This window comes from Macaca fascicularis, chromosome 18 (genome assembly GCF_037993035.2).
Source record: "Macaca fascicularis isolate 582-1 chromosome 18, T2T-MFA8v1.1".
Taxonomy (NCBI): Eukaryota; Metazoa; Chordata; class Mammalia; order Primates; family Cercopithecidae; genus Macaca; species Macaca fascicularis.
Window position 1 is genome coordinate 66,186,460 of NC_088392.1, and position 15,296 is coordinate 66,201,755.

A 15,296-nucleotide genomic window follows, 5' to 3' on the forward strand; every position below is an offset into this window, starting at 1 on the left:
ATTGCTTGACAACTGCCTAGAGAGATACTTTAAAAGATGGGAAATGGTAGGCATTATGTCTACAAGTGATCAAGTTTATATGGAAGGAACACTTGTATAGGATCATCGTGGATGGGACAGTTCATCTCCAGTGCATTCTCCAATTCTGAGGATACATCACTGCACAAACTGGACTAGAGTTTAAATGGTACAGAAGCTGGGTGTGGGGGAGGCAGGCGGACAAGGGGGATGGGTGGAGAATGCTTAACTTGGTGTTCAAAATCACGTTACTTGTGAGCCATGTGACCGCAGAGTATCTCTGAGCCTGAGTTCACTTACCTGTAAAATTCTGCCGTGCTACTGCATAGAGTATCTGAGAAAGTGAGGCATGCAGTTGATGTTCAGTAAGTATTTTTGTTTCATTTATTTATTTTACCACCATGCCTAGAGAACAATAGATGTTCATAGATGTAAGTATTTGAATATGTTAGTTAATGCTTTAGGATTTCCTAAAGGCAGTGGAACAGAATTCTCACTGAGTTCAGAGCTTTTCCATATGATAATGTGTGCTTGTGGAGCTCCTGAATGGGGTCCAATTTAGCAGTTGCCAAAGTTGCTGACATATAACACAAGGGCATTTTTTTTTTTTTTTTTTTTTTTTTTTTTTTGACACAGAGTCTGTCTCTGTTGCCCAGGCTGGAGTGCAGTGGCACGATCTCGGCTCACTGCAAGCTCTGCCTCCCGGGTTCATACCATTCTCCTGCCTCAGCCTCCTGAGTAGCTGGGACTACAAGCGCACGCCACCACGCCCGGCTTATTTTTTCTATTTTTAGTAGAGATGGGGTTTCACCGTGTTAGGCAGGATGGTCTCGATCTCTTGACCTTGTGATCCGCCTGCCTCGGCCTCCCAGAGTGCTGGGATTACAGGTGTGAGCCACCGTGCCTGGCCTAGAAGGGGCATTTTTTTAACCTTTCCTAAACTGTTCCTATCATTATTGAAAGAAGCTTCCATATGCAGTCATTTTCATAATAATTAAACTCTAGAGCATGTTGTGAAATATCCATATGATCTAACCTTTAAAAATAGAAACTCGGTAGCTGTGTAACTACAAAATTCTGGGTAGAAGCCAAAACAATCAGCACTTCTCATTTCTGAATTTAGATAATCCAGTTGTACTCCCTCAGCTCATTGGTGAGTTTTGACGTGTTCTGCATCCATGAACACCAGATGTGATACAGTAGGGAAGTTCAAAGGAAGGATTACACACCTAGGCTCTGCCCTCTAGGATTTTACCGTCTTACAAGGGAGTTGAGACAAAAGCAAGAAAATAACTCTTGCAACTTCTCCCAACATCACAACTTTGCAATTCTTGTAAATTTTGCTTGATCCTAGGGCATGACCAAGGCAGAGGCAGGCAGGTCCTACTTCATGTGGGAGAGAGGGAAGGAAGGGTTGGCGATTAGAGTGATAGGTTTGGAATACTGTAGAAAGGAGAGTGGGCAGAGCCGGAGTGAGGTGTCTGGAGCTTGTCACACAGGCAGTGGGAAGGGTGGGTTGTGGGTTTCTGAGCACCAGAAAACTTTGAGCGCTGTTCCGGAAGAGGCAAGCGGCAGGCATCTGTGCACGGGAGACACTGCCGGGTCCAGGTGAGAGCAGAAGGCTGCAGAGGGAGCCTGCCTGGGAGTGAGCGGTAGGTTCGCTATGGGAGGTGGGTTCGAAAGGTGCCTGAGGTTTTCATTTGAAACTCTGTTGAAGAGGAAGAGGAAATACAAATAGAGGAAAGATTGGTTTCCTCTTAAGCACTGAGGCTGTCGGGCAGCTGGTGGAAAGTGCTGCTGGAGAGAAGTTGGAGATCACTCAAGCTGAGAGAGGGGTTTGTGGATATAATTAGAGCAGTGTTTATAGGGAGGTGCAGGTGAAGGGACCGAGAGAGAGATGAGGTTACAAACACAGAAGAGAAGGAGATGGAGATGTGGAGGCCCCTGAGGTGGAGCAGCTGCAGAGGCAGGCCTGGGGGCCAGGAAGCTGGCTCTCCACTTTCAGCTGTTGGTGAGAAGGGAGTGATGGCCGAGCTTCTCCCATCATGCAGCTGTTGAGTGGGTGCACAGGTGCTCATGCTCTTGCACACAGTGGGGTTTTGGGAGGGTGTGATGCTGCAGAGAGGACTTTCATGATGCAGCTGATTCTCTTTTATTGAGAACCTTTTTTCTGGAGTCAACTGCTCTGTTTTGAATCCTGGCTTTGTGCTGTGACCTTGGACAAGTTATTTAGCCTCAGTGCCTTCGTTTCTGCATCTGTAAAAGGGGTATAATAACGCCTCCCTCATCAAACTGTTGTAGGATTAATTGGGTTAACATATGAAGAGTGTTTAAAACAGTGCCTAAGCCTAGGACACCGCCAGTGCTTTGTAAGTCTCTGGGTCCTGCTGGCTTAGGTTGCTTCTTTAGGCAGGATGACTTTTTTTTTTTTTTTTGAGACAGGGTTTCACTTTGTTGTCCAGGCTGGAGTGCAGTGTTGCTATCTCTTCGGCTCACTGCAGCCTCAACCTCCTGGTTCAGGTGATCTTCCCACCTCAGCCTCCTGAGTAGCTGGGACTATGGGGATGTGCCACTAGGCTCCACTAATTTTCAGCTGTTGTTTTTGTTTGTGTTGTTTTTGTTTTTTGTTTTTTGTTTTTTGTTTTTTTTGTTTTTTGTTTTTTTTGAGACGGAGTCTGGCTCTGTCGCCCAGGCTGGAGTGCAGTGGCCAGATCTCGGCTCACTGCAAGCTCCGCCTCCCGGGTTTACGCCATTCTCCCGCCTCAGCCTCCCGTGTAGCTGGGACTACAGGCGCCCGCTACCTCGCCCGGCTAGTTTTTTGTATTTTTTAGTAGAGACGGGGTTTCACTGTGTTAGCCAGGATGGTCTTGATCTCCTGACCTCGTGATCCGCCCGCCTCGGCCTCCCAAAGTGCTGGGATTACAGGCTTGAGCCACCGCGCCCGGCCTGTTTTTGTTTTTTAAGACAGTCACTCTTGTTGCCCAGGCTGGAGTGCAATGGCACAATCTTGGCTCACCACAACCTCTGCTTCTCGGGTTCAAGCAATTCTCCTGCCTCAGCCTCCCAAGTAGCTGGGATTACAGGCATGCACCCCCCACACCTGGCTAATTTTGTATTTTTAGTAGAGACAGAGTTTTTCCATGTCGGTCAGGCTGGTCTCGAACTCCTGACCTCAGGTGATCCGCCCACCTCAGCCTCCCAAAGTCCTGGGATTACAGGCATGAGCCGCTGCGCTCAGCCAGTTGTTGTTGTTTTTAAGAGACAGGGTTTCACCATGTTGCCCAGGCTGGTCTCAAACTCCTGGGCTCAAGCGACCCACCTTCCTTGGCCTTCCAAAGTGCTGGGATTATAGGCGTGAGCCACCACTCCCGGCCAGGATGCCTTTTTTTTTTTTAATCTTCTCTGCTGTGTCTCTAGAAGACGACTTTTTGAGAAGCAAACCTGAGTGTTGATTCAAGCCCAAATTTCCTTGGCTCATGTGTTATTTTTTTAGGTCTTTGGAACCTCTTTGTCGAGGTCCCAAGCAGGTAGAAGACATTAATAATAATTCCATATATTTGATCGCACGGTGCTCTGTAGTTGACTGAGTACTTACTGTATATGTACAGATAGGCCCTTATTTGATCTTCACAGGAACCTGGGAGGTAGGCAGAGTTTATGAGCTTCATTTCCCAGGTAGGAAGACTCCTACATGGTTAGGTAGCCTACTCCAGGTGTGATCCCAGGTGCGGTCCAGCTCAACAAGCACACTGAGAGCCTCATGAGCTCTTGGGATCAGAACCCAGGACTCCTGATCCCACTCCGTGCCGCCTTCTCACCCACCCCTCTTCCACCAAGTGGGTGGAAATAGCACTTGCTTTGAAATAAATAAAGAATGATCTTTGTGAAAAGCAACCTAAACAGCAATGGGTCATCTTTATTCACATCTATAGTACCAAGTGCTGAGTAAGGGGATCTTAGACTCCAGACACCCGTCCTTTTTGTCAGGCCAGAGCTGCAGTGTGTTGACCACAGGTCTGTGTCTGTCACCCCTGCTCCTGTGGGTAACCAGCCAGAGTGCCCCTGAGGCCAATCCCTGGAGAGTTCTGCGAGGTCTAGGGAGGAGTTCTTTGTATTTCAACTTTCATGTAAACCTCAGCAGTTTCCTATGCCTCTGTAGTCAGCTTTTGCCTTTTCAAACTTCAGTTAGATAGGTAATGACTTTTACTCATTAGGACTTTTTTCCGTTAGTTGGAAACCCAGAGTTGCAATACTGTTTCTTTTTTCCTTAGAATCGCCAGGTTTATGGGAATAACAATTGGGATTCTCTTTATATAAAAATAGTGGTGGAATCTTGGCACAGGGTTCGTATGTGGCTTTGTTGAAGGCTTGTCACTTCCTCATTTGTATAATTTCCCTCCTTTATGGCCTGAACATGACTTTCAAAGAGTCAGGAGGAGTTAAGTCATAATTTTTATTTTAGAACATCTGAAAAATGAATTCAAAGAAAAGTTATATTGATGCCTTGGATTTCCCTGCCCATACAAATCCCAATCTCCTGCTGACTTTTTCTCTTGTGTTTTAGGTCTTCAGGTACTGTTGTGGGATTTGTATTTTGATACTGAGGGACCAACACAGACTGACTTAGCTTCTTGCCTGTGTGCAGGTTGTGTGCCACTGTCACTGAAGAGAATTTCATATTGTGACTTCTGTTCAGATTTTTTTTTTTTCTATGGCTTTTCCATCAGGGTTCTTGGGAGCCATAGCTGCTTCTTGATATCTTCTGTTTCCCTGTAGAACAGACGATTGCAAGCCCGGGGCCCTGGCGAGCTGGGCCCTCTGTGGCTTTCTGAGTCCATCGTGAGGCAGAGGATCGGGTGTGTTTTGGGCAGCAGCCTTCAGAGCAAGGCACTGACCTGATGATTCACACTGACTCCTCCCCTCCGCTGAATTTTCTGACAACCTTGTGACTCTCACATGGGAAATATGAGTGGCTTTTGAGAAACCTTTACATAAGAGGTTTTAAAATTTCTTTCGAGATTGCTTTGGTGTTTTTCCTTAAAGTTAGCACATTCTTTGCTTTCTACTTCAATCTCGGACAGAAAGTTCATTCTTGTTCTTTACATTGGGATGTTGATGTTTGTGGTTTTGTTGTTTTGTTCTTCATGTTACTCATGATGTATTGATATTAATTAACCTAAATACATATGGAAATATTCTTTCATTACTTCGAGCTTATATAGTTCCTGGTGCAGATGTGCAAAAATGGTGCTTTAGTAATTGCTAAGTCACTATCTTGCTTTTCTCTTTACTGTGATTCTGAGTGTTTCTTACATGGAACTATAGCTTCCTCTTATCAACAAATAAACAGGAAATAGAAATTATGTAAATAAGCAATTACCATTACCTACTTCACTGACTTGACAAATAGGCATTTGGTCTACTTTAATTAATATTTTTCAAAATGTTAAGGTGCCTGTTGCTGTTACTTCATTTTGCAGGTAGCATTGGAAGTTTCTGTGATCGTACTCAAGTGGGCACTTTTTGTTGAAATGTACCATTGAGACTCTGGTAACACTGAAATTTGTGTTGACTTTCTGTAGGTGTTTTCACAGTCCTGTGTTTGGTATGGAGAGTGTGGAATTGCATATGGGGACAAGAGGTACAATTGCGAATATTTTGGCCCACCAAAACCATTACCAAAGGATGGATATGACTTAGTGCAGGTAAGTTCATTATCCTTAAATGTTATTGCAGGATGGAGGTAGAGGCGAGACTAATAGGCTTAAGTCTTACCCCAAACTCTAAAACTCTAACCTGTAGCATACAGTGGCAGAGAAAGAGCACCGAAACTCCAAAGGCTTAATTTTTCAGGGGATGACTTTATACCTCTTATAAAGTTCCCAATAGCAGGTTACTATTTAGAGACTGTCCTTGGTACTTCATACGTTGCCCTTGCAGCATCTTCACAAAATATTAGAAGTTAGCTGTTTTTGATTCCTACATTTCAGGACTCAAATGGACTCTGTTGCTAAGTGGCTTTGACATCCTCGTTCCCTGTTCATCTTACTGTTTTCTCTGTGTTCCACTGAGAGCCTGTGAATTTTGGCTGCTACCAGGATTCTGATTTCTGTTTTTTTTGTTTTTTTTTTTTGTAACCATGCTGTGATACACAGGGATATTAGAACTGGAAAAATCATGTGAAAAGCCTGGTTTTAGAGACTTAAAGTAATCAAAAGTCAAGTTGACATGATAACAGAGCTCCTAGGCTCACTTGTTCATTTCTTTTATGTTTTTGAGACAGAAGGAGCCTTGCTCTTTTATCCTAGCTGGAGACTAGAGTGCATTGGTGCAATCACGGCTCACCATAGCCTTGACCTCCTGAGCTCAAGCAATCCCTCACCTCAGGGTCCCAAGTAGCTGGGACTACAGGCACGTGCCACAACCCCTGGCTAATTTTTTAAAATTTTTTTGTGGTAATGGGATTTTACCATGTTGCCTAGGCTGGTCTCGAACTCCTAGGCTCAAGCAATCCTTCCTCCTCAACCTTCCTAAGTACTGGGATTACAGGCATGAGCCACAGCACCTGTCCTCACTTGCTGCTTTCATCCTAATTTTTTTTTTTTTTTTTTTTTTTTTTTTTTTTTGAGACGGAGTCTCACGCTGTCGCCCAGGCTGGAGTGCAGTGGCGCAATCTCGGCTCACTGCAAGCTCCGCCTCCCGGGTTCCCGCCATTCTCCTGCCTCAGCCTCCTGAGTAGCTGGGACTACAGGCGCCCGCCACCGCACCCGGCTAATTTTTTGTATTTTTAGTAGAGACGGGGTTTCACTGTGGTCTCGATCTCCTGACCTTGTGATCCGCCCGCCTCGGCCTCCCAAAGTGCTGGGATTACAGGCTTGAGCCACCGCGCCCGGCCGCTTTCATCATAATTATTAAAGGTTTCAACTTTCCCTGAAACGACTAATAGAAATAGTAAGTAGCACTCTGGTTGAATTGAATCAAACAAACAAAAAACCCAAAGAAGATATAAAATGATTGTCAGGAGAGGAGAGAAAGCTTCCAAATAAAAAGAAAATTAGAAACATCTTTACTACCTCTACTTGTGAATAAGTAGTAAATGTGTAGCCTTTTAAAATATTTCTATAAGAACTTTGCAAATACAGGATGTGTCTTACCCTTTTGTACTTCAAAAAGATTACATGAATGAATGTGTCTTAATTCACTGAGGAATGTTGACCTTATTTTAACTACGGCCTACTCCTGTGTCTGTGCTCTTTCACCTGAAAGGAACTCTGTCCGGGATTCTTCTTTGGCAATGTCAGTCTCTGTTGTGATGTTCAGCAGCTCCAGACACTAAAAGACAATTTGCAGCTGCCTCTACAGTTTCTGTCCAGGTAGGTTCTGCTGGGGAAACAGAACAACTGAGCTGTAGATACTTGTGAGCTGGTAATACTCAACTTTCCATTTATTCTTTGTTTGTTTACATATTTGTATTTATATATTATATGTCTGTTATATGAATATATTATACATTTATACATATATGTATACATTTAAAATAGGTGGATATATATTTACATGTATATTTATATATTAAAAATACATGTATGTATAATGTGTATGCGTGTGTGTGTGTATAATAGAGACAGAGTCTCACTGTGCTGCCCAGACTAGAGTGCAGTGGTTTGTGGTGTGATCACAGCTTACTGCAGCTTAAACCTCCTAGGCTCCAGTGATTGTTCTGCCTTAGCCTCCTGTATGGCTAGGACTATAGGCATGCACTACCCTGTCCAGCTAATTTTATTTATATTTTTCTTTATTAATTTTTTTTTTTTTTTTTTGAGACAGACTTGCTCTGTCACCGAGGCTGGAGTACAGTGGCATGATCTCAGCTTGCTGCAACCTCCTCCTCCCGGGTTCAAGTGATTCTCCTGCCTCAGCCTCCTGAGCAGCTGGGACTACAGGCACATGCCACCACACCCAGCTAAGTTTTATATTTTTAGTAGGGGCGGGGTTTCACCATGTTGGCCAGGCTGGTCTCAAACTCCTGACCTCAAGTCATCCACCTGCCTCGGCCTCCCAGAGTGCTGGGATTACAGGCATGAGCCACTGCACCTAGCCTAATTTTTATTCTTTTTCTAGAGATGAGTGTCTCACTGTGTTGGCCAGGCCTGGTCTCAAATGATCCTCCCACCTTAGCCTCCCAGAGTGCTGGATTATAGGTGTGAACCACAGTGCCCAGCCAGTTTTTTTTTTTTAAGTCACTTTTTGTTTTATTTTAAGAAAAAGCACTCTTACAATTTGTCAGAAATAAAGAGAAAAACAATAATTATCAGACTTGGTTCACTTCCCAGTTGCATTCAGAGTTGATGCTTGGTTTCCTCTGTGATGTTTCACTCTGCAGGGTGTCTGCACTACGGCCAGGCTCCTTTCAAACTTGAGCTGTGCACTGTGGGGAAGAGAGGTTCCTAGGGGTCCTGCTCAGGTGCCTGGCCTGAGACTCCCATCGTGCAGTCCTTCCTCTCCCCATATGCCTTGCTTTGCACATCATTCTTGTCTCTCCCTCTGGTGAAGGGGTGTGATAGAGTCAGGGCTTCAGTAGAGCTGGCCTTGGGGAACTGTTAACAAGCTTGTTCTGGTGTAGCTGGCTGGTTTTGTCAAACTTAGTTTTCTATCTGATCTGTTTGTTGGCTATGGCCCTGAGCAGTGAAAAAGGGCTTGGTAATAGATGTTCTTCTCTAGGCCTAGCCAGCAATTCTCAAATATGCAAAAGAGCAAGCTGCTGGTGGTCTTTAGAACAGCAGATTGTGGTATCTTTCTAAATTTTTCAGACTTCAGCACACTGGTAAAGATGTTTGGGAAGCAAATATTGAAAAGGGAAAATGCTTCTCTGTGCAAATATCACTGCAGGTGGTGATAGGGCACAAGTTGGCTTCCAATGAAGAAATTCTGCTTCTTACCAAAAGTTGATAATAGAGAATGGAAAACCACCACAAAATTGTTTTTTCAGAACAACAAAAGTTGAGACTATAGTTGGGCCAGCATATCCTATGAAAGGCTTATGGACATTGATGGAACCAAATTGGAGCCTTGTACACTCAGTCAAAACACATTTATTTAGGATCCACCCTATATGAGACATTATGGACATAGGGACATAAACATAAAAAGATAGCCAACCCTTTCTCCATATTATGAGAGGCACCAAAGCTTGTATCAGAAACAACCTGATATTTGGAAAAATACACATTTGTCAAAATTAGTGATTGTGGGCATTAAATGTAGTAACATGGAAAAAGTTTGAAAACTACACACCCCGAGAGTGATTCCTATTATAATAATGTAATTGTAGTTTCTGGCTTTGTTGCAGTAAAGCAGTGGGGCTCCTGAAAGAGAGAGAGTCTGTGCTTCCCTGTCTCCTTCACTAAAACAGAGGCTCTTGAAGGCCAGGATACACTTTTTTCATTCTTTGTCTTACATGGTCACTGGGACTGGATCAGAGTATAAAGTAACCTTGATTGCAAGAATGCAAGTCTAATGAAACAACAGCTTTTGCAAGTAACAGTGGACCAAAGGGAAAAGAGAGCTCAGGCAGCTTACGGTTCTTGTGCAGTTGTGTGCTCCTGAAGCGCATGCAACCAGAGAACAACATTGCTGTTCTCTGTCTTTACAAACCATGGGGATTTCTCCTTGTGTTTCAGGAGGGCCTAGTGATTTTCTGGAGCTTGAAAGAAAACCTTCAATAGGTTGTAAGATGAAGATTCTCATGACAATTCTCATTATTTTATTTTATTTTATTTTATTTTCTTCTTAATCAAAACTGTCAGCTGGTGCGGTGGCTCATGTCGATAATCCCAGCACTTTGGGAGGCCAAGGCAGGAGGGTTGCTTGAGTTTAGGAGTTTGAGACCATCCTGGGCAACACAGTGAGACCCACACCTCTACAAAAAAATTTTTTAAATTAGCCAGGTGTGGTGGTGTATACCTGTAGTCCTAGCTACTTGGGAGGCTGAGGTGGGAGGATTGCTTGAGCCTGGGAGCTCAAGGTTACAGTGAGCTGTGATCACGCCACTGCACTCAGCCTGGGCGACAAAGCAAGACCCTTTCTCAAAAAACAATAATAATAATAATAATAATAATTCCTGATGCTCCAAAGTCCTTTTACTCTAGGTCAGAGAATGTATGTCTCTAAATTATAAAGTGCAGAATTCAGAGAAGCATCTCTTTCTTTTTGAAATTATAATTGGACACAATAAATACAGAAAGTAATTAGGGCATTTTTTAAAGGTGTGCCTTTATTTTAACATGAGGTTTTAAGTTTAGTATTGCTGATTTTTAATATGTTCTCTTGGTAATTTGTCACTTTACAGTAAGTTTAAAATATTCTTTGTCTATTTAAAATCGTTCCCGCTGGCCCTATTACATGTGAGATCATGCAGAATATAATTTACTTTTCCTTTAGATGTCCATCCTGTTTTTATAACCTACTGAACCTGTTTTGTGAGCTGACATGTAGCCCTCGACAGAGTCAGTTTTTGAATGTTACAGCAACTGAAGATTATGTTGATCCTGTTACAAACCAGACGAAAACAAATGTGAAAGAGTTACAGTACTTTGTCGGACAGAGTTTTGCCAATGGTAAGTAAACTTTTAATTATTCCTTTTTTACAGCTGGCATCAGGACAGCAGAGCAAATTGTTCCTTTTAGTTGTCCTGTCAACCCTGTGGAAAATCACAATTTTCAGTTCCATTGGCCAGGAAATAAAGTTGTTGCTTTGCTTGTATCCTAGGACTTGAACTACAACGAATATAACAATCTCCTTAAAGCGCTTGCTTTAACTCCCCCTAACTTTAACTTCCCACATGGAAAATTTTAGTATGTGCAAGTTTGCATCCATACACTTCAGTAACCATTGGATCTTTGATTCTAACAGACGTGAGTTGTGTAATGTCATAAATTACTGCAAGACTGAGAAGATAGAACTATTAATGGTTGGCAGAGAAGAGGTCATGACTCGGAAGAATCAGATCACCACAAAGGAAAGTCAGCAGGTCTAACAGATAGCAGAAATGATCCCCCAGCATTGACCAGCATACAACATTTAATTATAATGACAGTTAAAAAGGTAACAAAAAATTCCTTAGAAAAAAGGTCTCATTCACAAAAGCAGCAAAAAATAAGGCACTTAGGAATCCAAAAGATGTGACATACAAGGCAACCTGACTGACTGGAGAGAGGTCATTTTGTCCGGAAACAGAAGCCCGCATGTATGGAAAATGGATATGTAACACGTGTGTCATTACAAATCATTGAGAGAAAAGGTGGACTAGTTGATAAATGGGATCAGAAAATAGATTATATTTATCTAATTTTAATTTTTACAGATAATAAAAAATCAATTATACAGATTAAAAATCCTAGTTGGAAAGTTTTAGAAGTAAATATAGAATATCTTTATGACTTTAAGATAAAGGAAAGATTTCTAGACAGAAGAGGAAAAGCAGAAACCATAAGGAAAATATTTATGAATATAAACAACTGTTATCTGGAGCAGTCAGCGAAATGCAAATTTAAACAGTAAACTACAATTTCACACCTCATCAGCTTGGCACAAATTAAAAAGTTGGTCAATTTCAACTATGGATGAAAATATGAAGCAATAAGAATACTAATATACTCCACCACTTATAACCATAATTTGGTATAATTGTTTGAAAACCATTTGAAAAACAACTGTGATATGTAGTAAAGTTGAAGATAACCCTCCTCCCAGAAATTGCACTTGTAGATGCCTGCCTTAGAGAAACTCTAAGTGCATATAAACCTGGAGACCCATATAAGAACACCCACTGTAACATTATTGTGATTGTGAAAAATTGAAGACCTCAAGAGAATGAGAAGACATGACACAGACTGGAAGAAAGTATTTGCAAAAGACATATATTAGTAAGGACTATTATTCAAAATATACAAATAACTTCTAAAACTCAACAAGAAGAAAGCAAACAGCCCAACTGAAAGATGGACAAAACAACCTGAACAGATACCTCACCAAAGAAGGCATACAGGTGGTAAATAAGTACATGAGAAGAGATGCTCAACATTATGTCATTAGAGAATTACAAATTAAAACAACCAGATACCACTACACATCTATTAGAATGGCCAAAATTCAAAACACTCGCAACACCAAATGCTGGCAATGAACTCTCATTCATTGATGGTGGGAGTACAACATGGTACAGCCACCTTGGAAGATAGTTTAGCAGTTTCTTACAAAACTAATCATACTCCTTGGTATTTACCCAAATGAGTTAAAAATATGTCTACCCCAAAACCTGCACATGGATGTTTATAGCAGCTTTGTCCATAAGTGCCAAAACTTGGAAGCCACCAAGATTTCCCTCAGTAGGTGAATGGGTAAGTAAACTGCCACATCCACACAATGGAATATTATTCAGTGCTAAAAAGCCATGAAAATTCAGTGCTATCAAGCTATGAAAGTACATGGACAAACCTTAAATCCTATTACTAAGGAAAGCCAGTCTGAAAAGGCTACTTACTATATGACGTTCTAGAAAAGGCAAAACTGTGGAGACAGTAAAAAGTCAGTGATTGCCATGGGTTAGGAAAGAGGAAGGCATAAGTAGAGCACAGAAGATTTTTAGGTGGTGAAAATACTCTGTATGATAACTATAATGGTGGTTACATGTTTATATGACATTTTAAAACAAAAGTACTACCTACTTAAAACATACAAGTACACAATATGCATGGGAAGGATAAACATCAAATTCAGGATTGTGTTTACCTTAGGGAAGGGACTACTGTCAGGGAGGGGCAATTGGGGAGCTTCAACTGAATCTATAGAGTGTATGTGTGTGTTTTAAGTATTTCTTTATTTTTTTGAAGAGACGGGCCTCACTGTGTTGCTAAGGCTGATCTTGAACTCCTGGCCTTAAGTGATCCTCGTACCTCAGCCTCCCAGTGTTGGGACTGTAGGTGTGAGCCACCCCACCTGGCCTATAGTGCATTATTATTTGTATTTATTTTTTAAATTATGCCATAGCCAGTTGTTCTGAATAGTGCATTATTATAAAACAGAGTCAAGGTCTCATGCTGTCACCTAGGCTGGAATACAGTGACGCAATTGTGGCTCACTGCAGCCCCAACCTCCTAAGTTCAAGCAGTCCTCCTGAGTGGTTGGAACCACAGGCATATGCTACCACACCTGGCTAATTAAAAAATATTTTTTTTTGTAGAGATAGGGTCTTGCTTTTTTGCCCAGGCTGGCTTCAAACTCTTGGCCTCAAGTGATCCTCCCACTCAGCCTCCCAAAATGCTGGAATTACAGGTGTGAGTCACTGCACCTGGCCAAGTCCATTATTTTTTTAATGTTGAGGCAAATGTTGTAAAATGATAAGACTGATAATTAACTGGGTAATGAGGAAATGAGAACTGTATTATTCTCCATGTATTTTTTGTATGCTTGAAATATAAAATAAAACCTGAAAACCAAATGGTGAGCTGGAAGATATGAGGGAATTACCCAGAAAACAGCATAGAGATAGAAAGATCTATAAATCATTAAAGAAATGACATATAGGATAACATGAGAAGCTCCAGAGAGTTGGGGAGAGGCAATCAAAGGGATAATGAGGATTTTCCAGAATGGATAAGGGATGAACCCTGAGAGTTTGAGAAAATTCAGTATACAAAAATCAGTACAAGTGTACAGTATTTCTGTACACTTACAGTGGACAATCTCAAAGTGAAAATAAAACATTCCATTTACTATAGTATGGGAAATAGTAGTAACTGTAACAGAAGGCAAAACACTTTAAAACTAAAGAACAGCCGAATGCGGTGGCTCACACCTGTAATCCCAGCACTTTGGAAGGCCGAGGCGGGCAGATCACAAGGTCAAGAGATTGAGACCATCCTGGCCAACATAGTGAAACCCCATCTCTACTAAAAATACAAAAATTAACTGGGCATGGTGATGCTCGCTTGTAATCCCAGCTACTTGGGAGGCTGAGGCATGAGAATCACTTGAACCTTGGAGGCGGTGATTGCAGGAGCCGAAATCATGCCACTGCACTCCAGCCTGGCTGACAGAGTGAGACTGCATCTCAAAAATAAAAAAAAACTAAAACTAAAGAACATTATTCAGAGAAATTAAAGAAGATCTAAATAAATGAAAAGACATTCCATGTTTATCAATCAAAAGACTTAATATTGTTTAGATATCAGTATTCTCCAAGTTGTTTTGAGATTCAGGGCAATCTCTGTTGTAATCCCAACTGACTTCTTTGTAGAAATTGACAAGCTGATTCTGAAATTCACGTAGTAGTTTGAGGGACTTAGAATAGTAAAACAACCTCGAAAAAAAAATAGGAAGACTCACGCTTCTCAATTTCAAAACTAAGCAATGGAAATCAAGACATTGTGGTATTGGAATAAAGATAGACATATAGATCAATGGAATATAACTGAGAATAAATAATATATCTATGGTCAACTGATTTTTGACAAGGGTGCCAGGGCCATTCAATGAGAAAAGAATACTCTTCATCAAATGGTGCAGCAATAACTGGATACACACATTCAAAAAAATAAATAATAATGAAATTGGGCCCTACCTCACACCATATGTTAAAGAAATTAACTCAAAGCAGATCAAAGACCTAAATGTAAGAGCTAAAAACTATAAAACAGAGTAAAACATAGGGATTAATTTGCATGGCCTCATATTTGGCACTTGATTCTTAAATATGACACCAAAACAAGAGCAACAACAACAAAAAGATTAATTGGACTTCATTAAAATAAAAAAGTTTGTATTTCAGAGGACACCAACAAGAAAAGACAAGAAGGCCAGGCACAGTGACTCACACCTATTATCCCAGCATTTTGGGAGGCTGAGGCAGGAGGATTGCTTGAGCCTGCGAGTTCAAGACCAGCCTGGGTGACAAAGTGAGACCCTGTGTCTACAAAACATAATTAGCCAGGCATGGTGGCGTGTGCCTGTGGTCCCAGCCACATAGGTATCTGAGGCAGGAAGATTGCTTGAGCCCGAGGAGGCTGCACTAAGTACCTCGCACTCCAGCCTGGGTGACAGAGTGAGACCCTGAGTCAAAAAAACAAAAGGACAGGAAAATATTTGCAAATTGTGTATTTGATAAGGGTCTTGTATCTAGAATACATAAATAACTCTTGGCCGGGTACGGTGGCTCATGCCTGTAATCCCAGCACTTTGGGAGGCCGAGGCGGGCGGATCACCTGAGGTCAGGAGTTCG

The 15,296-nt window shown here is 41.8% G+C and overlaps 1 protein-coding gene across 2 annotated transcripts in view; it reads left to right on the top strand.

Moving 5' to 3' along the window:
• Positions 1-15,296, top strand: part of NPC1 (NPC intracellular cholesterol transporter 1) — a 55,558-nt gene that overhangs the window by 6,264 nt on the left and 33,998 nt on the right. For both annotated transcript variants that reach the window (XM_005587030.5, XM_005587029.5), the window contains exons 2-4: positions 5,601-5,723; positions 7,285-7,391; positions 10,459-10,634. In XM_005587030.5, coding sequence (XP_005587087.3) covers positions 5,601-5,723; positions 7,285-7,391; positions 10,459-10,634 — 406 coding nt within the window. The remainder of the gene's footprint in view (positions 1-5,600; positions 5,724-7,284; positions 7,392-10,458; positions 10,635-15,296) is intronic.